Source organism: Rhipicephalus sanguineus, chromosome 11, assembly GCF_013339695.2.
Source record: "Rhipicephalus sanguineus isolate Rsan-2018 chromosome 11, BIME_Rsan_1.4, whole genome shotgun sequence".
Taxonomy (NCBI): domain Eukaryota; kingdom Metazoa; phylum Arthropoda; class Arachnida; order Ixodida; family Ixodidae; genus Rhipicephalus; species Rhipicephalus sanguineus.
Window position 1 is genome coordinate 138,968,810 of NC_051186.1, and position 24,053 is coordinate 138,992,862.

The following is a 24,053-nucleotide window of genomic DNA, read 5'->3' on the forward strand; positions in this document are numbered from 1 at the left end:
GCTGCTGATAGCTCGTTTGAAGCGTCGCACGGCACGTAAGGAAAGCAAGGTTCAGTAATAACTACATGTGTGCTGCTAAAATGTCTGTCACTTCTGTTTCCGGACATCGCGGAATGAAATCTGGGATCGCTAGCAGTATATATATGGAACAATATCGAATTTTCCTTGCTTCGCGTTTATGGAAGAGTACGCGAACGGTGAAAACACGTTCACACTTTTCCTCATATATACTTTATCCATGGATCTTCATTCGGAAGAGCTTTTTCGTAATTGCTTATACCAGCACGTCCGAGTTTAATCACTCTGCGGTAAATACCCCCTAAAAGGCCCTGCCCTTTCAAGCTCACTTGCTAGGGTTCCAATTCGATTTTTTACAGCGAAAGCTGTTATGAGACCATTTCACCGGCCGTTTTTGGCGCCGTAGTTGTCCGCCGCCGCCGCCGCCGGTGTCCGTAACCAGTATCGCTCGAAATAAGAAAAAAAATTCCAGGGTGGAACGAGGTACGAACCTGGGCCCTCTGCGTGTGAGCCCAGTATTCAACCTCTGAGCCATGCCGGTGCTTGAAACTGCTTTGCAAAAAGGTCCTATACAGGCTTCATGTCGGGAAGGAACCACATTAGCATATGCAATATAGCGTGGTAGAAGAGTAAAATAAGCACCAAGCGTCGCACAACGCGAATTCTGTAACGAGGCGCCACACAATACGAATTGCGAAACGAGTAGGTTGTTGAATGCTTCCAACCCATTACAAAGGCTCTGCCATAATTCTTCGTCGTCATCAGGCAGAGCATCAACAAAGTGCGCATAATGCCTTACATGCGTTTAGCAGGTACCACGGCTCTCCGTAGAATGACAAAAAATGGCACAGTGCCTGCTGCCCTACTTCTCAAAAATTACAATGATTTATAGCGTAGTGGGTTCCTCGTAAGTGCACTTGTATTGGTTGCCAAGGAAGCCCATAAGCGCATGATCAATTTCCTCTGGGTCTCAGTAAAGTTCTTCGCCCCCCCCCCCCCGTCTCTCTCCCACGTCAGCGTATGTTATACAGCATGGCGGGAGAGGGAAATAGCAACCGGGCGTCACCCAATACAAATTACATAACTGGTGGGCCATTTAAAGCTTCCAACCCATTACAAAGGGCTGAGCCATAATTCTTCGTCATCAGTCGTCGCGTCATCAAAGTGCACATAATGCCTTACAGACGTGTAGCTGGTGCCTCGTTTCTCCGCAGAAAGACGAATAATGGCTTAGTAGGTGCTTCCCAACTTCACAAAAATTGTGATTTATGGCGTAGTGGGTACCTTTCTAGTGTACTTGTATTGTAGCCCCAAGAGAGCTTAGAACGGGCTCTATAAACGCCGCTCTTCCAGCTTTCGCTGTGACTGTGCTGCGGTTTCAGCGCAGGCCTGGCGTTTTTTTGCTTGCTCTTTAAAAATGTCGTCTCATTAATAAAAGCATATATCCTGGTCGGAGCAGCCGCAAATACGCAGCTGTCAGTAGCGGGCATGTCGCTGACGGCCCACAGTGAAGCGGCTACCCCACGTTACACGTCCGCCCCTCGCTTTCGGTGGTCAATAGCTGACGGGTAAAAAAACTCAGTTTCGCTTAAGTGCGAAGCAATGAATGCGATACCAACAAATTGTTTTGTTAAACAAGGTAAGGCTAGTAGCTAACTCTTTTGGATTTGATCTCGCGTAACTCAACAAAACACTGGTTTAAGGGAATATGGCCGCTCCAGGAACCGAAGCGTTTTCTTGCTCTGAGTTCTCTAAACACGAAGTAAGCGTTGAGAGCACAGCAAGTTTACGAGCCGTCTGCTGATGCCTCGAGATGGCGCGCGCGCGAGCGACTGCGCCCTTCGAACGTGCGACGGAGACAGACGGCCGGCTAGCTTAATCTCCGCTTCAGCCGCGTTCGTTGACAGCGCTCGCGAGCTTTTACCCACGGCTAGAATGCGCGTGGTGATGTTATTAATTTGGTCTTTATACAGAAAATTACGGCAATGGCGACGGCAAAAATCCGCGGAGAGCGTCCATATAATTGTTATCACAATAAACATTTAAAAAAAGTTGAGGAGCCATTTCACTCTTTGAAGTGGATGATAAGCGAAGCTGTTTCTCGCATGGCAAGGAGGTGACATGGTGGAGGACAGTCTGGTATGTAAGGCCAGGTTGTTAACGTTCAATACGCAATATTAATGCGAAAGCATCAGATGCTTTATCAAACACGAAAATTGACCGTCCGCGGCGTCAATCGATTGATGCAAAGATAATCATGTGATGGCGTCATCATCAGGTCATAGATCGCAAAACTTGTGACGTCATCATGGCGTCATATATCCTGATGTCACGTGATGATGCCATCACGACATCGTCGCTTTACACTGCTTCCGTAATCGGTGCACCGATCATGGAGCTAGCGCATAACCAGGTGAGGTGCAGCTAGCTTGCAGAGAAGAAGGGGGAGGATCAACCCGTCGATCGAGAAGAAAAAGAACCTGGCTTTCGCCTTGGAGTTTCCTTAGGGGAATGCATTAGGGACAGTGTGGCTCGTTGGCATTGTGGCACTGCTGTACATCACGGCGTTTGTCTACAATGTCTGCAACCACATAGATGTATTTAGAGTGTCATTTCATAAAGTGCAATTTTATTGATCTGGTATTCTGTGTAGTTGCTAGTGTCGAAAATAATCGCCGAAGAGGTTAATTCAGAACACTCAACTGCATGAGCCCTTATTTTTTCATTAGCGAGTGAAGTATGGAGTTCTCCTGAGATGATTTTTTCCATGAGATTTGCAATGAATCGAAATATTTCTAGCCTTCACAAGAGCCCCATAGTAATTTTCCGGTGCTTGAATGTTATTGCAATATGCTTTTGTGGTGCACTCCAGGATGTGAAATTCGCTGCTCCAGAGTGCTCCCAGATGCAAAATTATCTGCTCCAAAGTGCTCCAAGATGAAAATTTTGCTGCTCCAAAGTGCTGCGAAACGGAAATTTTGCTGCTCCAAAAATTGCTCCAAATCAGAGGTCCTCGGTAGCATCACTGCAAATGTCTATTACACCAACCCACTTTCATTTTCTTGATGATTAGTAAATATTCTACTTATTTTGATAAGAACAGCATAAAAGCCCCAGTTTTCATCATCCTGCGACTTCTTTCACACTGCTACCATGGCACAAGGCCCCCATGTCTGAATTAGCCCGAAACGTGCTCTGACCTTATTACGTACATACCATGCGCACTTGACGATACTTTTTTTTCGGCGGTAAACGAAAGACATTTGCTGCATGCACTGAAGCCTTGGTCGCCAAGAACGCGATTGTGGATGGTGACCACGCCTTTTTGAATGCCTGAGGCCAATGAGGTCTCACAGGCAGTGGTAAACGCCAAGGGGCATGAAGCGTTCTGGCTTTCCTGTCGTTACCGTACTACTGTGACCGTACGGTTCTCAGTGATGGCGATGGCAATGCGGACTGCGCCGCCTCGTTTTGGTTGGGTGTGAACGTCATTGTCGCTCTTTTGCTCGGTCCGAATTAAGGTGGTAGGCGACCTTCAAAACTAAATTTTTTTCGCGAGATTGATTTTTAGTTTATTGTTTTTTTGTGCACGCCCGCACATTCAAAAATATGTTGCAACAAAAACTATCCTCCTATCGTCATTAGTTTGCGAGTTACAGCAAGTTTTCCATACCCCATGCTGGTACGGTGAAACCGAAACCACAGTGCGTTCGTTTCAAAAAGAAGTGTTGTTTCGTCTATATTAATGATATGCAAAATACTTTATGAATTTTATTTTCACTGTTACATAAGAGGATGTCATGAAATATAACTTTGTTTTTCTAATTGCATTTAAATCTCTAAAAACGGCAACAAAGGGGACGCACACCTTTTGCAAGCTCTGAAAACATTTCTTTACGTTTTTCTCAAAATGAGAATCTACTCCAAATCATGGGACGCCAACATTCATAACTTTTTTCTCAGTGTGTTCTTTGAACTGAAATTTTGTATAATAATTTACAACATATATATCTGTGCTGTGAACTAGAATAAAAGAAATTAATGGAATACAGTGAAACCTCGTTGATCCGAATCTCACGGGACCACCAAAAATATTCGTATCATCCGGAATTCGTATCACCAGAAAGCATGAAAAATTAGCATGCGACAAAAGAAAGCTGGCGTACATTTTCATTTATTGTTTTTCAGGGCCGCAGCAATGTCAGGAAGAACCCTGAACGATTGTAAGTTAAGTTTTTAGACGTCGGCAATCATACCAGCACTCGTAAATAACGGCCCGCACGCGCGTATTTAATTAATGAACCAGGTGCGTTGTGACCCACGACCGCGACAGCAGTAGGCCCTTCCAAATTTTAGTATGATTTTTTGCATAACACCGGCGTACTGCAGCGAATGTAACGAAAGAAGCGCTTTGATGCGATGGATCAAGGCCACAAAATTACAGAACCACGGTCCTGTGTTATAATTTTTGCTATCACGGAGGTGTTGGGGATGTTTTCTGGGAGATTTACAGCCGTTCCCGCACAAGTGCGACCTCAACGGTCGCACATGTTGACGTTGTGAGGCCTGACTCCTTCGCCGACACCGTCCTCGCCTTCTTTCGGTCCTCGTCCACCTTTCATAGAATGTCTGATGCACGAGGCAGGCACGTGTAAACACAGTACAACGACAGCAGCCCGCGTCGATGCGTTAGAAAAAAAAATGCATGGCGCTAATGTCCTCTATAATCTAAACGCGAAGGCACACGGAGGCACATAAGAGCCTCAAAGATTCGCGCACAAAATCTCGGAGGCCGTGACGCGTCTCTGAAAGTTTATTCTGACCGTAAAAAAAGCGTTTTTCTTACACCGTGATTCTGACGATTTGGCGGTGCGGCGTGCATACCCATGTTTGCGTTCCCATGCTCGCACGTGCTTGAAGCGTCTTCCGCGACAGCGCGGACAGCACCTCTTTGTACCTGGGCGGTAGCATACGTTCGTATCAAACGTCACTGGGTGAAAATCGGTTCGCAACAACCGAACTCCATTACATTGCAGGCCAATGGGCCCTGGCCGGGACCAACGAAAAATTCGTATCACCCCGAAATTCGTATGAGCTGTGATCGTATCACCGAGGTTTGACTGTATTTTTGATTTCATGCCTGATTTTGCAAACAAGTTCAGTCTAAATTGGGTCTTTTTCCCCGTCTTTTTGGTTTTTTCGACATTACTTCCGTGATGTTTACTGCATATTATTTATTCTAGTTCATTACATAGCTCCAACCTTGAGTTACACAAATGCCAATGTTTTACTGAATTAAGCCACCCATTAGTCACTTATCACGGCTGGCGTGACTCCCACTTTTATTTATTTATTTATTTATTTATTTACAAGATACTGCAGGCCCGTCTTGGGCCCTAGCAGGAGGGGCAAAAGTGTACTCATAAAGGCAATACATAGACACATTTACACACAGTGCATTGAAAGGAAAAACAAAAACAAAAGACAGTGTCTAATTTGTACAGCAAAGCACGCAAGTAATAACACCTTGAACATCTCAAAAAGTATGAGGAAAAGAAAAAAGAAAAGCAATATTCACACAAAAAAGGAGCATAATTAAAATAACCTATCATCAATCCTGAAGACTTTCAATTGTTTTTATACTTTGCACTGATGATATTGGCAGCGAGTTCCAGTCGTTAATTGTGCGCGGGAAAAATGAGAACTTGAATAGGTTAGTTTTGGTGCTGTATGCAGTTTTTGAGAAAGATTACCTCCCAATATATAAATGATCAATATATTGCACTATAAATGGCTGGGTAAGTTAAATAAAACATGCTTGTTGCGAAGAAAAAGTTATTTCAATGGTGGCTGCTCTTAAAAAAGTTTTTTTGAGTGGCCTACCACCTTAACCGGGTTGCGGCCAAGTATGACTGAATTAACGAGAGTTTAACGTCAGTAAACAATGTATATGATGGCCAGGACCGTAGAACACGTTTGAATTATCCATTTTCCCAAATTAACGAGCCATTACTGTACTACAATACAGTGAAGAGTAACAATTATTGTCCCCAATGCTTTCTTCGGCTTCCTTTTTTTTCCTCGGTGCTTCGTGTGGTCTTTTTCTCAGTCCCTTGTGCTAATCATGAATCACCAGCTGGCCTACTCTTCTAGCTTATTAATTGCCTGTGTTATATTCATTTGGTTTTGGCGGAACAAAGAAGCAAGCCCCTGAGACATTTCGCCTTCTTTCATTCAGTCGACTACGAAGTAATTCCAGGGATCGAATCTCGGCCGTGGCAGCCGCATTTTCGATGGAGGCGAAAATGCTCGAGGCCCGTGTACTTAGATTTAGGTTCACATTAAAGAATCCCAGGTGGTCTGAATTTCCGGAGCTCTCCACTACGGCGTCTCTCATAATCATGTTGTGGTTTTGGGACGTTAAACCCCAACAATTATTATTATACGAAGTAATTCCAGGCAAAGGTGTGCCATTGTCCCAGTGCCAGCTATTGTGCACAAAGATTGTACATGTCGTCTGCCTAAAGCTGTATTTTATGTGATGATGCTAATATTCTTAGCGTGGTGATGAAGCAACATCTTTTTTTTTTTCGCTGTTGCCATTCTCCAAAGAACGGGGAACTGCATGCTTTTCTTGTTGACTACCACAGAAAGCATTTTCTTCTGTGTGCATGTTCGTTACGTGTTAAATGTGCTTCTCTTTTGACCTCACCCACTTTGTGCCCCTGCTGCATATTTGTCGTGTTTGAGCATCCAGTAAATGCTCCACTGAGATGGGGAGTAATGCCACCTGAAAAAAAATAATAAAATGGTGAGAAAGACAAAGACGAGCCTACGGGAGTTGGATACCATTCCTCTGTGTCTGGTATTTCTTTTAATGAGAACAGACAATAATGCCAAGGAAAGTATACGGGATGTTATTTGTAGTAATTAGGATATAAATGTGAAGAAAGTAAAGTGGACGAAAAGGTCACAGAACAGGTGGGCGCCCACCTGTTCTGGTTGCGTTCTTCTGTGCCTCCGTTAGTGTTACGCCCATGCAGCGCAGTGTTCCGCAACCTATGTTGAAGAATGTTCTTTTTTTCTCAGTAACCTTCTCCAAACTGGTCATGTTCTTCTTTGAAAGCTGTGACATCCTCAGCTAGAGCTAAGGCACCTTTTCTGTCCGAATAGAGGAGTCGCAGCTGCAGCAGGAGCGGGCCCAGTGTTGGATGGCCGATCGGGAAGTCCTGCACGTGCGGGACCAGCTGCAGCTGCGGTCACAGCAGCTGGACAACCTGCAACAGTCCCTCAAGGAGAAGCGTCAGCGGCTTGCCGACTGCCAGCTACGGCGCCAGGAACTGGTGCGAGCGTACGTGGGAGACCTCGCTCGTGACATCTTCCCCATACACGAGGAGGAGCGCCCGCTCGAAGCCAGGTTAGAGGCAGCATTAGCTGCGTGACACGTGGAAAGCGTGTGCTCAAACAACAACATCTTAACTTTTGTTATGGCATCCTTATTGCTTATTTTACTACATTCCAGGCATATAGAGGGGCGGAAGTGCTGTGCCAATTGGGCCATTCTGTGCCAATCTGGCCTGCTGCGCACAAACAGCAATTTCCGTGAAAATTGACCATTGGAAGTGCGAAGCGCCAAATCTAGTCGAGTCTTATCACGTTGACTGAGCAATACTGAGAGTTGGCTACACAAAGGACGCAGCCGCATCTATATCCAGTGTCATTCGGTCACGTTGTATTTGGGATAATGGGATAACTCGTGGTGCTTGCAAGTGCTCGACTAGCATTATATGTCAACATTAAAAGAATTCTCTGAAATGTAGTCAGGTTTAGCTACGCAGTGCTTATCTCTGTTTTCCTCTCAGTTCTTGTGTTCTCTCAGTTCTGAATGATGGGAGTATAAGCTTTTTAACCCTTTGAGGGTCGAATGTTTTCACGAAATCCAGTCCAAAAATGTGTAATTTTTTTATTGCTGAAATAAATTCTTCAGACAATTCTATTTAAAAAAAGAATTGTCTAAAATTTTTTTTCATGACCGTAAAGTGACAAAAGAAACATTTTTTTTGTTACATACACAGGGTTTATTCGTAGTAAAATCAAGCAAAATCCTTAAAAAAAAGTTAACAGTCTATAATAAATAAAAATTATGCATTGTATTAAACATAGCTCATAGAAATCCAGTGAATCAGATTCTGATTTGGCACTTGGGGAATATTCTGCATTGGAAGAATTGCTGCTCAACTCACCGGCAGCAGAGCAACCGGCGCGCGCTTCTATAGTGTAAGCGAACTGCGTCAATGAGCGCACGGAAGAAAACTCTATGGAAAGCAAAATGAGTGAAAAAGCTACAGTAACCCTTCGTCTTATCGCCAACTAGACGTAGTTAGTTTTTCCGAGACTACAAAACATGAAACGCAATCACGGCAGCGTCGTTTGTGTAATTTAGCGCCGCACGGAAACAGATGTAGTCGCACCCCAAAGAGCAATAAATGAGAGAGTAACAAGCGGTCACCCTTTGAGAGATTAGAAACCAAACAGCCATCAGCTTTGCGGGCGCAAGAAGGGAAAACGACCCAAACGACAAAACCGAAACCAGCCGGACCGCGTGCGCGCGTTCTGGTGTGCAACTGAAAACCGCCGTGCTGCTTTGGAAAGCAAAAAAAAAAAAAAAAGCCGGAGAGACATCGGCACATTAAAAAGATTCCACGTATTCCCGAAGCGTGGCAGCACATTCCAAGCAAGAGAAAGAAGGCGTGCATTTGAAACCAACCACGCCGCGGGCGCGCTCGGTTGCGCAAGCGATAGCCGGCGCGCCATTTTGCGAAGCATAAAAAAAGTAGCAACGGAGAGACATCTGCGCATGAAAAAAATTCCACGTATTCCTGAAGCGGGGCAGCACATGCAAAGCAAGAGAAATGATCAAAAAAGGCATGCACTTTAAACCAGCTGCACCGCGAATGCGCTCGGATGGGCAAGCGATAGCCGGCGCGCCGTTTTGGGAAGCAAAAAAAAAAATGCAAAGAAGAGACATTGGCGCATGAAAAAAATTCCACGTATTCGCGAAGTGTGGCAGCACAGGCCAAGCAAGAGAAATGATCGAAAAAGGCGCGCGTTTTAAAAATAAATGCTATGCCGTACATGTATGACGAAAACCCTTTCGTACCAGGAAGCTTTTTTTGTACATGTACGGTGAAAACCCTCAAGCGGTTAAATTAATTTTATAGAGTGTCAGTAGGTTTAGAATGAAGCTAACTTTTATTATTTTATCTCTAGTCTTCAGCTGTTCATCTGAGCTACATTGTTTTATTGACATGAACATTCTTTATTTGTCTGACGTCTAGTCAACTGTAGTAATCCAAAGGATCGCTTATATCTTCTTTTTCTCCAAGTTATAGACGAGTTGCATAAATACCAGCCACACTGTAAAAAGCCCCAAAGTGTTCAGGCAACACTGGACGGAGCCGCCATTGTGCGTGAAAACAAGTAAAAAAAATGTGCAAGAATGCGGCGCTCGTGCGAGTGAAAAGAAGTATGAACGTGAGATAAAAGTTACACTTGGATGTGAACGTTTTGTGTGATCCAGGTGGTATGCATGTCCAGCCAAACGCACGGGACTGCTCATGCAGAATGGCAGCCTTTGGCTGCTTCCTGTACATATGTACAAGTGGGGCTGTTTTTTGGAACTTGTCTATTGCTCTGTCAGCTGTGATGTTTTAATGGTGGGATCATATGTGCATGTATATTATTAATTTGTGGCAAGTCTGGTGGGCTCATCAGTATTGAATGTTTGTGCCTCAGTGATGGGAGCATAAGATTTTTAAATTCATTTTTATAGAGTGTCATTAGGTTTAAAATGAAGGTAACTTTTATTATCTTATCTCTAGTCTTCAGTTGTGGTTCATGTCAGCTACGTTCTTTTGTTAACATGGACATTCTTCATTTGTCTGATGTCTAGTCAAGTGTAGCGATCCAAAGCATTGCTTATCTCTTGTTTTCTCCAAGTTATTGCTCTGTCAGCTGTGATGTTTTAGGGATGGGATCATATGTACATGCGTATTATTAATTTGTGGTAAGTCTGGTCGGCTCGTCAGTATTGGATGTTTAGTAAAAACCACTGGAATTTTTTGTGTTAACGTGAAATAAAAGATTTCAATTAACGATCACGTTCGACTTGAGAAGTCTGCTCCAAAACTAACTTGCATTGCTCCGAAGCTGCTCCAAAACTCCCATTTTATCGCTCGAAAGCTGCTCCAAAACGGCATTATTCCTGCTCCCTGAGCTGCTCCAAAAGGCTGAAGCCCACTTCCACCCCTGCATACAGTGCCCTTCACTTGCAGTGCACTGGTCTCATTGTTTCTGCCATTCTTAAAAAGCTTCCTGGCGTGATGGGGCATTGCCCTGAATCCCCTCTAAGGTTTGGAAATGGCATCCTTTCCAAGTTGTTTTTAAGTTTGGGAAGCGGGAAAAAGTCCACCGGGGCCACATCCATTCTAGAATACAGTGGATGGGGCACAACGAGAGTGTGATGTTTTTCAAGATAGCTGTGGACAAAGATAATGAAAACCAACAGACAGCGAGGCCAAGGAAGTTATAAGGGCTGATATTTGTAGTAATTATGATATAAACATTTATATAATGATTATTTCAATACAGTTAAAAGACTACACATAACGTCCCCTTTACCTGCCTCGGCCTCATGGTCTGTCGGTTTTCACTAACGTTCTGTCTAATAAAGAAACAAGCACTTGAATTTCCCTTCTCTCCCATCTAAAAAACAGCGCTAGTTTGCACACGGACAAGGTGAACACCACACGAGGACGGGTGCAGACTGCCAGCAAAGCTTTTATTGTGTGTGCAAAAATATATAGCCTATGAAAAGAAGATAGTTGCAGTTGCGCGTGGTACTGATGAAAATAACGGATGGTTAAAGCGTCAAGATTGCTCGAGGAAGCTGTATTCCTTGCCAGAAAGTCGGGAAAAATTCCACCGGGGCCAAGTCAGTGCCCATCCTCGTGTGATGTACCCTTGTCTCTGTGTAAAGTATCGGTGTTTATTTAGATGGATCCATGCCAACCAGCTCGCATGACAGCGAGGCCAAGTTCCCTTCTTTCGTTCTTTCACTGTGGACAGAGAGCAGCACGTGAGCTGGTGCAATGTCATGATACTGCATGGGAGTCTGGTGTTCCCACAATTCAGGTCTTTTTATTATGCACGGCACCTCTTAAATGCCCTATAATTTTGTGGTAGATGTTGTGTAGGGCAGGAGTGCAGCGTAACCCCGTGGCAGGCCGAGCGATGGGAGGGCGAGTAGAGTGACAACACAACATTGTAATTAATTAATTTGTTAATTAGGATTATTTAACTAAATTGCTAAATATTGACTTTAGGCAAAAAATGCAACTTGCAAAGTTAGAGAGCGTCTTCAGAAACCCCCATTGCATTATTTGCGATAAAGAAAGTCTCACGTGTACCATTTTTTCCCAGCTGCAAAAAGAAGCACGTGACTAGCGCATTTGCAAGCAGCGAACATGCTGCTCTGAGCCGTGGTTTGAGCAAATGAAATCGGCTGCGGTCGCGACTCATTGCTCCGCTGCAGCGGTAAATTGATAAGTTAACGATGGTTTCTTGGCTGTGCTCGCTACAATTGCACCGTCACGCGCACCAACTGGCTGACGTGGGCCAAGAAACCACCGCCAACTTATCGGCCTACCGCTGCAACGGAGCCGGGGAGTCGCGGCCACAGCTGATTGCGTTTGCTCAAACCACGGCTGAGAGCAGCATGTTTGGTGCACGCGAGTGTGCTAGTCACGTGGTTCTTTCTGCACTTCGCGGGCTTTGCAGCTTGGAAGAAATGGTATACGTCAGACTTTCTTTATCACAGATAATGCAATGGGGGTTTCTGAAGACGCTCTTGAACTTTGCAAGTCGCACTGCTTGCCAAATGTCAACATTTAGCAGTTAATTAAATAATCCTAATTAAAAATTAATTAATTACGAAATAAAAATATTTCTGGTGTGCACAAGGTGGCTGTCAGCAATTTGGAACTGATTTCACTCGCCTGCCTCTAATATTGTATATTTTAACCGTTAGTTAAAGATAGCTGGGACACCCGGTATATATATATCCATATATATTCAGTGGGAAAGTTCAATGGGTCCGGTACGTATAGGAAAGCAAGAGGGTGAACGTATGAGAAAGCAATACTTTATGCCTAACGTTTCGGCTGCGACACGGCCTTCGTCAGAGAGTGAAAAATATACAAAACATATGCCGCTTTTAAGCGCCACTGAAATCATGGTATCAATCAGAATGGTGATTACAAAAAAAACGGCAGAAGTCTCAAAACAAACCGTAGTGACAATATATTTTGATATGCCACCTCGAGTGACAAGATAAGTGCTGTAACTCAAAGCACAAACAAGAAGCCATCGCACGGGAAATATTAAAAGCAAAGCAACACTTATTAAACTATGACGGAGAAACACGAGAGATTAGGGCAACATGCGTGGCAAAACAAATATCATGCACACGTGTTAGGCACACATTAAGATACTAAAAGATGAGTACACAACATTTAAACAGTCACTTTGGTCACTATACTACCAATGGAGCAGACGATTTCAATGCAGTATGTGAAAGAAAAGCACTACAAATACAAATATACAAAAAGGTGTGTGTGTGTAGGGGCTAGGGGGGGGGGGGGGAGGTGAGGTTAGCGTATCAGTATGGATAACTTTGTTATACAGAAAGAAAGGCAACGCGTCCGATGCTTTCGATTATGCTGGAGTCAAGACAGTTGAATTTGTTAATGAGAGTAAGATTCACGAACGTCTTGGTCACGATAAGTTATAAGTCCAGACTGTAGTATTGTGGCCTTGGTTTTTTTCAAAGGAGTGACCTGGCATCTGGACATGCTTTGACAGGGGAATATGAGGGTAGGTTAGAAGCGTGGGCTCTGTGGTTGTTAAAACGTAATCAGAATGACGTTTCGGTTTGACCGATGTATTGCTTGCGGCATGTGGAGCACTCAAGCATGTAGATAACATTTGCGCTGTCACAAGTAAAGTCTCCGTTGATTCTCAGAGAAAAGTTTGAGGTGCTGCTAGTTACGGAATGTGAACTTGTCATGTGTGGACAGACCTTGCAGCGGGGTTTACTGCAAGGTTGACAGCCACCATAGTTGGATCGGTTATTTTCAATGACGTTAGGGTATCACGTAGATTACGTGATCGGTGATACACTACCCTGGGTGGTTCCGTAAAAATGCCTTTCAGGCGGTCACTTTGAATCAAGCAGTGATTCCACTCATGCGCCAACTGTACCAAAGTGTGCCAAATTGGATTTACTGCGCCATCCTGATAATATCGACGGAAATTGCGCCAAACTGCGCCAAACTGCGCCAGAGTCTTGGCAAGGTGTTGCTTCGGGCTGGTCTTGGGTTTGGGTGCATCTATCACAGGCAATGGCACTGGCGGCGCTTCAAAAGATGTGCAGCTTGATCTTCGGGCTTCCAAAGTCACAACCACAGACCAAGAATTAGTCAGCTGAATAAGCATTGCTCGTGCGTGCGTCGCGAGCAAGCCACGATGTCATGTACGGCGCCGACGCAGCTTCTGTTGTACAAGTCAGCTCGACGGCAAAACGCGCTCTCCTTAGAGGCTCGTGACGTCATGGCCAATCGGTAGCGAGAAAGTGTGGCAGTGATTCATCGGCGGACGTCGTTTATTCCAGAAACGCTGCTGATAGCTCGTTTCAAGCGTCGCATGGCACGTAATTAAAGCAACATTCAGTAATAACCACACGCCTGCCGCTAAAATGGCTGTCACTTATGTTTCTGGACATCGTGGAATGAAATCTGAGAACGGTAGCAGTAGATATGTGGAAAAATATCGCTAAAATGGCTGTAATTGAATAGAACAGTTTACGCAAGAATCTTGAAGTAAATATTCAAATATATATATACATGGGGTTGGTAATATAATATAATACAGTAGACTCTCGTTAAACGGAACCTGAAGGGACCAGGAAAATGTGTTCCATTTAACAGGAGTTCCGTTTACAGAGAGATGAAAAGGAGTGCAGAATCCAAGTACGAAACCAATTATATTAGATGCAGTTGTTCCGTTTAAGCAGCAGTTCCGTTTAACAGATTTCCGTTTACTGAGAGTCTACTGTACATATACATGGGGATGGTAATATATACTGCGGTTGGCGAAGCATGGACATTTGTCCGTGCTTCACATCTATGGAAGCGCACGTGAACGGTGGGAACGCGTTGACACTCTTCCTCAAATATATTTTATCCTTGGATGTTCATTGAGAAGAGCTTTTTCGTAATTCCTTCCACCAGCACATCCGGGTTTGTAATCACTCTTGTGGTAAATACCCCTTAAAAGGCCATGCCCTTTCTAACTCGTGTGAGTCAGGAGTCTAACAAGGGGGGTTGGGGGGTACAAACCCCTGCCCCCCCAAAATTTTCAATTTTGCTTGCGTATATATACACGCGTGCATACAAACGCACGCACGAACATACATAAAGTATGGGTGAACCCCCCCCCCCTCCCCGAAAAAAAATTCTGGCTATGCCCCTGGTGTGAGTGCTAGGGTCCCAGTTAGAATTTTTCGCTTGCTTTGTTTTAAATGTCATCTCATTTATAAAAGCATATTTCTTGCTGGTCAGAGCAGCCGCATAACTCGGTTTTAATATTTGCAGCTGTCAGTGATGGGTCCGTCGCTGACGGCCCTGGTGTCGGAAGGCCCACTGTGAAGCGGCTACACCATGTTACATGTCCGTCCTTCCCCCCTTCCCAGGATCAATAGCTGACAGTTAAGAAAAATCAGTTTCGCTGAAGAGCAAAGCAATGAATGCAATACCAACAAATTGTATTGTTGTACGAAGTTAGGCTAGCAGCTAACTCTTTTGGATCTGATCTCGCGTAACTCAACAAAACGCTTGTTTAAGGGAATATTGCCGCTCCAGGGATTGAAGCGGTTTTCGTGCTGTCAGTTTTCTAAATGTGGAGTAAGCGTTAAGCACAGCAAGTTTACGAGCCGCCTCCTGATGCCTCGAGATAGCGTGCGCGCCAGCGACTGTGCCCTTCGAACGACGCAGCCCCCCCCCCCCCTCTCCCCTTCCTTGGTGTCCATTCATGCTCCTTACGAAAGACGGGCGGTGTGTTTCTTCTCTGTTTGATAGCACTCGACGGCAGGCCTGGCATGTGGGGGATGTTGTCGCATGTTCCCTCCGGGCAACGGAGACGGCCGGCTCATTTCATCTCCGCTTCAGCCACGTTCGTCGCCAGCACTCGCGGACTTTTTATCGCGGGTAGAACATACGACGCACAGGCTGATGTTATCAATTTGGACTTTATGCGGAAAATGATGGCGACTGCAAAAACGCGTCGAGAGTATGCATGTTAACATTCAATACGCAATATTAGTGTGAGAGCCTTAGATGCCTCATCAAACACTAAAATTGACCGTCGGCGGCGTCAACACGAGTGATGCGAAAAATCATCACGTAATGACGTCATCATGACGTCATAGGTTGCCAAAACTTGTGGTGATCATGACGTCATGCATCGTCGCGTCCCGTGATGACGTCATCACACGACATCGTCGCTTTGCACTGCCTTTGCGATCGGTGCGTTGATCATAAAGGCAGTGCAAAACAAGTTGACGTGCAGAAAGCTTGCAATGTCTCTGATCCTTGAGACGGTGCAAAACCACGTTAGGTGCAGAAAGCTTTCAGGGAGGGGCGGGGGAGGATCAATACATTGAGGGGGAATAAAAAGAAGAACGTGGCTTTTGCCTTCAAGTCATCTTGGGTGAATGCAAAGGAACCCCCTCAGTTTTTCTTTTCCACTGATCCCTAAAGGGCGCCTGGGGGGCTTTTGGTGGCATACAAACGAAATGTTCTAGCCATATACAGATTCGCTGTATAAGGAAAACGAAGTTTGTTATATCATGTAGTCCCCCATTGAACACACTTTGGGACACTTTTGCGGAAGCTCGACTTGAAGCTGATCTCCATCTTCAAGCAACCCAGTGCATGTGCAAACGATAGTCTGGAAGCACTGCGAGAATGCTCTTGCTACAGTACAGAGAGGCCTTAGAAAAAGGAAATGGAGTTTTGGAGGAGGTTGGCTTTTTGAGGCTAGCTAAGTCACGTCATGTGGCGCCCCACAATACAGTCGATCGAGAAGAAAAGGAACCTGGCTTTTGCCTTGGAGTCGTCTTAGGGAATGTATTAGGGACAGTGTGACTCATTAGCATTGTGACACTGTTGTGCATCACTGCATTTGTCTACCACTTCTGCTGATAACCACTTAGATGTATTTAGAGTGTTATTTTATAAAGTAGAATTTTATTGATCCAGTATTCTGTTCATTTGCTAGTGTTGAAAACAATCGCTGAAGAGGCTATTCCAGAACACTCAACTGCACGACACCCTTATTTTTGCATTGTCAAGTGAAATATGGAGTGCTCCTGAGATAATTTTCTCAATGAGATTTGCAATGAATCCAAATATTTCTAGCTCTTCATAACAACCCCCTAATAATTATTCAGGTCCTTGAATGTAAATTCAACTTGCTTCTCCGATGTACTCCAGGATGTTAAATTAGCTGCTCCAGAGTGCTCCCAGATGCAAAATTACCTGCTCCAAAGTGCTCCAAGATGGAAATTTTTGCTGCTCCAAAGTGCTCCGAAATGAAAATTTTGCTGCTCCAAAAATTGCTCCAAATCAGAAGTCCTCGGTAGCATCACTGATCAAGATATTGTGGTGTACTTGAGAATGTTGGCCACCTTAGGAGCCGATGCTGAGTGCGTTTGGACGAGATTCACATTGTTATGGGAAGAGCTTGCTGATTGATTGTTACTCGTAAGCAAATTCTTGCAGTCGATGTTTTCAACCTTTTTTAGGGCATCGTCAATGATTCGTGCGGGCTATCTTTGTCTGGTTAGTGCACCTCGAAGGTGTTGGCAGTTGCGAATGAATTCATTGCTGTCGGAACAGATGCGTTTAAAGTGAATGGCCTGACTATATGGAATACTGGTTTTGCAGTGTTTTGTGTGACCACTTTGAAAATGAAGATACTGATGTCTATCGGTTGGTTTCTTGTACAGCTTGGTCGTCAGTTTCTGTTCGTCCAGTGTTATTGTGACGTCAAGAAAACTAACACTTATGGCCGAGTACAAATGTGAGAACGATATATTTAAATGGGCATTATTAAAATCCTCGATGAAAGAAAGAAGCTGGGAATCGGCATGATGCCATATTAAAAATATATCGTCGATAAAGCGTTTGTAGTAAAAAGGCTTCAAATCGCGGCGCACAAGAAACTCGTTTTCTAGGAGGCCCATAAAGATATTTGCGTAATTAGGGCCGATCCTGGTACCCATAGAAGTGCCACTAACCTGAACATAGTGTTGTCCGTTGAACTTGAAGTTGTTTAGTTCAAGAATTAATTTGAGGAGCATAGCCGTTGTCGAGGAGTCAATTGTTTTGTCGAGATCAGACTCGTATGCGTGCACAACAGCACGGATAACATCAAAATGGCGAATATTAGTGTAGAGGGAGCAAACATCAAGTATCACCAGAAAAGACCCATCAGGAGTATCTAAATCATTTATATCGTTTAAAAAACGATTTATGTCTATAATGTACGAGGGAAGTGTGACGGGAATGGAACAAATAATAGTATCGACGTAGCGTGAGAGGTTTAAACGATATATGGCTACTCGGCTCGCTTGCCGGTGCCGGTGGTAGAGTCTAGCGTGTCACACATGGCGTCGCAACAGCACAAAATGGCGGGCCGACTGCTTTGCCGGCCCACATGTAACACAACATGGCGGCGGCTTCCCCCCCAATGCAGGTGCCCGTGTCCAAGACGGCTGTGCGGGCTCGTCAGCGCTCCTCCAGGACGGTGTTCGCGGCCAAAATGGTCAGCCTGCTTCCAAGCCTCAAGTCGGCCTCTGTTTTTGCTGCGGCAAGTTAGGGCATTTGAGGACTTCAAGAAATTGTCCAGCCAAAAACAAAGTTTGCCAATTTTGCTGTATCAAAGGGCATTTCGCGGCAGTCTGCCTTAAACGACAAGCTTCGGTGCAGGAAGTTACCCCCATCCAAGACGCTGACTCCGGCACTGCCACAGTCCTATCCGTGCAAACTGCGCTGACTAGCCCAAGGGACTTGTGTATCCCTGTCGTCGTTGAAGGACATATCCACATGTCATTGTTGGTGGACACTGCAGCCACTGCATCGTTAATGACCAAGAAGGACTTCGACATGCTTTTCACTTCGAAGCACCGACTGCTCCAAACGTCCATCCAAGTGCAAAATGTTTCGAAGCACCGCATACCGGTCCTGTGCTATTTCCGCACAGACTTGCAGCACCATGGCAAGCGGGCCTTTGTCACCTTCTACGTGACAGCACACGGCACTTCACCGCTGGGGCTGGACGCCATACAGCAGTTGGGACTCCTGATTGACGGTGCAGTGTTAACGTGTCGTCTTGCTACATCCGTTTCCTCGCAGCTTCCTGCAGGTGTGCCTCCGGGGTTCGAGCACCTGTTTGACGGGGAGCTGGGACTTGTCAAGGACTACGTCCACCAGGTCAAGAGGCGACCGGACATCGTACCAGTGTCTGCAAAGCTGCGTTGGCTGCCTCTGGTGCTCCAGCAACAAGTTGCCAGCGAGCTGCGTCGACTCGAGGACAACGACGTCATCGAGTGGGTGTTGGTATCCGAATGGGTGTCACCACTCGTAGTCGTCCTTAAGAAAGACGGGGACATCTCCCTCTGTGTCAATCCGAGAGAACCGAACAAGGCCATCATCATCGATGGGTTCCCACTGCCCCATGTGGATGAACTGCTTCAAATGTTAAATGAGCTGTTGCCTCAGCAGTCCGTTCCTAGTGCCCCGGCTGTCCAGTGCGACTCCGAACCAGCTGCAGTGCACCTTCAAATGCCTACGACCCAGGATCCCCCGTTGGGACTTCAGGAGGAAAATCCTGGGTATTCCTCACTTACAGTAAATGCACCAAAATCCAACGCGAGGGAGGGAGGAGATGGGAATCGGTCGTCAGAGTTGGCTTACGACAGCCGCAACCCATGAAGTTTTTCAAAAAGCCTGGGAGTGATGGGAATGGGTCTTCAGAGTCCGCTCACGGCAGCCGCAACCCACAATGTTTTTCGCCTGGGAGTGATGGGAATGGGTCTTCAGAGTCGGCTCACGACAGCCGGAACCCGCAAAGTTTTTCGCCTGTTGAGTGATGGGAATGGGTCTTCAGAGTCGGCTCACGACAGCCGGAACCCGCAAAGTTTTTCGCCTGTTGAGTGATGGGAATGGGTCTTCAGAGTTGGCTCACGGCGGAGTGGTGCCGGGGCGGGGAGGGGTAGGTGATAACGCCTCTCGACGCGTGCAACCAATGCATTAACACTGCCTGCATTGGCCTGTTCTCTTTTCTTTAATATCGAAGGCCATCGCCGTTAACGTAGAACTCCCGACAACATACACAGACTTGCGATTCCCGACCCCCAACCCGCGCTGTGAGTCACGTAAAGTGCCCGCCAACCATACACTGCATGCTTCAGGCACCGTGCAGTTTAAGCAATGTGTTCACGCAAACAAAGTGGCGGACGTACAGAGGCCCATTTTGTTTTTTGCAAATCAAGAAAGGAGGCATGCGTGTCACACAGCGAAATGGCTATCGACCGATACACTGGTTGTAAAGCTAAGCATAAATGCTCGTGTAGCCCACAGCCGGCACAAAGCGACACCTCTTACACGTATCAAAGCGCTTGCTGTGCATTTTGATTATACAGTTATAAGTCAGTTACAGTTTAGCGGAATAGCAGGATCGAAATGTGCATGCGCAGTACGCTAAACGACTCGTAGCGTTTACCATACGCAAGCTGTTTTTCAGATTTAGCCTTACCAAGTTTGCATGGTTAACGTAGTGCACGTAAAACATGGCGGCGGCAGTATCGATGCCCGCTTTGAACTGAATTTGGCGTTGATGTGTACAGATCCACATCTTTCATAGCGAACGAGTGTGTAAAATAGCTTCGCTTGCCTTCAGGTGGCTTCAACGATCGAGTATTACGAATAACTTAGTGTAGTTTTTGAGATCGCTTCCTATTTCAGACATTCCTGGGCCCAACTAGAAGATAAGTGTGAACGTATCTGCAACACAAAAATTTTCACTTTTGGTGCGTAGTTCATGTTTATTTCCTTTTATTGTTACTAAATAGTAGTAATATTGCGGTGTGTTGGGATACAGGCAAGCATTCTCGTTTTTTTTCTTTTCATTTTTCTTCACACATTTACCCTCCGCCAGGTGATGCCATCACAGTTTGGGCACTAAATGCTATCCTGTTAAACTAGAACGCACTGTCCGCAATGAACCTTTGTGGCACGGTAACGCTAAGCTATAACTGTCTATAGTTTAGTGGGTTTAGCGGAATAGCGGGCTTAGTGGAATAGCTGATGAATCACGAACCATGAATCATAAATAAAGCGCTGAGGTGCCAGTTAATGTCGTTTGAACTGGTTTGAACGCTCACGAGCATGAATTACCAGCGCTCCGCGCATTCTGTCACCACGGGTCCGCAAATCGTGCAAGTTTCATGGTGCACACTAGACGACGAGCCTTTAGTGCTGCTACCACTTGGGTCTCTCGCTACCCGCAGACACCCAATGTACGGATGCGGTGTCCAATGGCTTCATTAAATGCCAAATGCAATGCAGACTTGCTTGTCTAAGTAAGTAGATTAGTTGCTAATGGGGGTAAAACGGGGAGGGAACCCAAGGGTTTCGCGAAACTCAGTTTGTGAGAACCCATGCGCTAGAACATTGCAGAGACTTGTCGCATGCAGGAAGCTGAGACTTGTCGCATGCAGGAAGCTAGTTGATGCCGCATTGACGCAACGAGGTACTCGCCCACGGCAGACGCACGCATAGGTGACCACACACAGCAGCATCGACGGGAAAACCACAGCAACTGGAGGAACACGCTACGCACAACAGAAAACTTGAGTCAACCCCACTACATATGCCACTAGGTAGTTTTCGCTAAGTGACAGTAGCGTCACAACACAGCCTAGCGAGTAGAAGCAGCACACTCGGGGCACAGCAGCACATTTTGGCACAGTCACGCATGTTTACAACAGTCCAGAGGAGATAATGGTGGCACCATGATAGCCTTCATTAGAAAGGTGCATAGAAGAAACATGTTTGGGTGCATCCAATGTGTTCTGCGAACGTCTTATTTTCTTGGTGTTCCTGGTGCTGCTTAGAAAAGCATGTCAACTCAGCCTTTTTTTCCCACCGAAGCTGACGTGGAGCATTCTGTTTTGGAGCAGTTCGGCGCAGTTTTTACGATTTTTATGCTCTTGGAGCAGCTTGGCGCAGGCAAACTGAATCATATGAAAAATGAGCAATGTGCGCAGCTCTCTCACCCCTGTTAACTGTCTAGCAATTCAAATATGATGTTCTGAAAGATAAATTTCAAGGGGTGACCCACCCATCCTGAACATAAGGGTACATCAGGACACCCCCGACTCCTAAACTGTTGGGAGGGAGCTTGCCAGTGGCATTGCCAGCTGTCCTCTGGAGAGTTGCTGTCCACGATACAGTGAGAACAGCGCTTTTGCTGCTATTTTACAAGAAGTGCGATACCCTGTTTTATGCATACCAGAGTGACTCATAATTGTGTGCATCATTTAATTATGTAAAGTAGAGTCTTTATGTTTCAAAATATGATAAATTATTACATGATCATTCTTTTGGATCCATTTACTAGTGGGCCATATTGTGACCATTGGCCACAGTGCCTGCTTGTGTTCACAACCGAAACATAATGATGCACATAAAACACAGAAAAAGAAGGAACACGATGGCATACTCATAGCTCTCACACATGTCGCTGTACTCCATCTGTGCCTCTGTGTTTCTCCTTTGCCTGTTTTTTGCACAGAACAATACATGTTCACAATGAAAAGCCGACAAGCTCAAGTGGAAACTATATTGAAACTATATTGGGTTTTTCAAAAAAGTCTGTCCAGATATCCTCAAAACCAAGGGAAATGCTATAGTTGCTTGTTGTTTTCATAATTACTTTTTCTGTAATGACACACATCTGAAGATGACTAGAGACATTACTTATAGAAATTGTTACTGTCGCGTATTGACTTGCCAAGGCACCGACAACGACGAAGTCAGCGGAGGCGCCTGCAAGGCGAGCGTGTGGGCCCTCGAATAAAGCAGTTGGTTTTCATACGTCAATGTAGCAGCATCGTTCTTCTTCTACCTCTCCGCTACAGTGGTGACCCAGACCTTGGAATGACCTTCCAGAAGATTCCGCTGGACGCTCTCACCGAGTAAACCGACCTCTGACAGCCCTATCACGATGGCGCTGCGAACAGATGAAAACACGGCGCACTGCATCTTGCTGCCGCCGGAGTTTCCCAAATTCTGGCTGCAATGTCCAGTCATCTGGCTTATCAGGATGGAGGCTGGTTTCTACCTGCGTAACATCGTCTCGCAGCAGGACAAGTACGCCATCACGGTAGCTATGCTTCCTCCTGCTCTGTGATGCGTTGTGCCTCCTCCTGGGCCGCAGGCATATGACCAACTTCGAGGGTTCGTTCTAGCCTTAGCGCAACCGGCAGCGCCACATCACATACTGCCTGCCGCGCTAAACATAACCACAGAGCCATTGCAAGACATTGCTTTTTTTGCATTGCAAGACATCGCTTTTTGCAAGACATCGCACTGTTTTGCCTGCCACTCCTGCCATCGCCGACGAACAGCCTTTAGTAGAGTGGTCAACGCCTGTAGACACCTCGGTGAGCATGACGGCATCAGCGCCTACTGATCCCGTGTGCGACATCCAAACGAGCGCTGCCTGTCACATGTTCACTGACACTACGGGTGTCACCCTAACCGAGCCACCTCACACTGTCCCGACCACGCTGGTTGGTTTCGAACATCAGACTTTCCCGACCGCAGATCCTGCTCAAGCAGTCGAGCGGCAGCGCAAACATGACGATGCCCGCACCGACCGCGACCATCCGGTCCCAGTCTCCCCGGGCGGCCCAGCACAAGGCCACACTTGGCACCCCAATACTGGTCATCCCGCAGAATCTGGGGCCATGGCCCAACATCATTCTGGTGCCGCCGCGCATAATGCCGCCCCCCTCGTTTGCCATAGTCCCGGGACAGCTCCTGACACTACAACAGCTACAGGCCATGCTGCACGTGCAGACCATGCTGGCCCAGCCCACGCTGGGTGCGTTCCAGACAGACCAGCACCAGTCCCTGGTGTAGACACCGACATTCACCCAGCCGAAGATACTGGCGCAGAACCACCGCCATCACCACCATCATGGCACTCTGTCGGTGCCCCTCATCTCGACGGCGGCAGTATGGTGTCCTCTGTGCCTGCTGCCAACATCGTCACCCACCATCCCGTCCTGACCACCACGACGGTGTTGCATTCGGTGCCGCCGCAACATCTCCCCGTGTCTGTCTCGGCACCCATGACGTCGGCGACGATACACCACCAGCCACAGGCGCCTACTACAATGGCGCCACCAGTCGCGGAGAAGCCCGTGAAAGCGCCCACGGTAGACCTGGCTGAGTAGCTGAAGAAGCATGGAATCATGCCGGAGTCTACGCCCCCGCCATCCCCTTTGTTCAATCAAGAAAACATATCAGTCGAGGTTCCCGTCGCGCCCGCGCCAGTCACAGAGAGCGTGCAGGTCGTGGTGAGCAAGGCTCCGCAGACTCCGGCAGTGACTCCCCAGCAGCGCATATAGTTTTCGCTGGCGCACGATGGCAGCATCGTACTGTGCCCTCACAAGCACCCTGTACTCCATGACTGCGCCGGCCCCCTCCTCGGGAGCCAGAGGAGACAGGCAGTCAGGTTACATAGATGAACTGAAGTCCTTCCTGTGGAAAACCGAGTGCACCTTTGAGACTTCCAAGAAGGGGCCACTGGTAATTCTTAAAGAGTGATGAAACTTGTCTTAAGTT

At 46.3% G+C, this 24,053-nt stretch overlaps 1 protein-coding gene across 1 annotated transcript in view; it reads left to right on the plus strand.

Moving 5' to 3' along the window:
- The window catches only part of LOC119374759 (beclin 1-associated autophagy-related key regulator), a 198,422-nt gene that overhangs the window by 70,755 nt on the left and 103,614 nt on the right, over window positions 1-24,053 (plus strand). Inside the window, exon 6 of the mRNA XM_049411003.1 lies at window positions 7,192-7,435. Within this exon, the coding sequence (XP_049266960.1) occupies window positions 7,192-7,435 (244 nt within the window). The remainder of the gene's footprint in view (window positions 1-7,191; window positions 7,436-24,053) is intronic.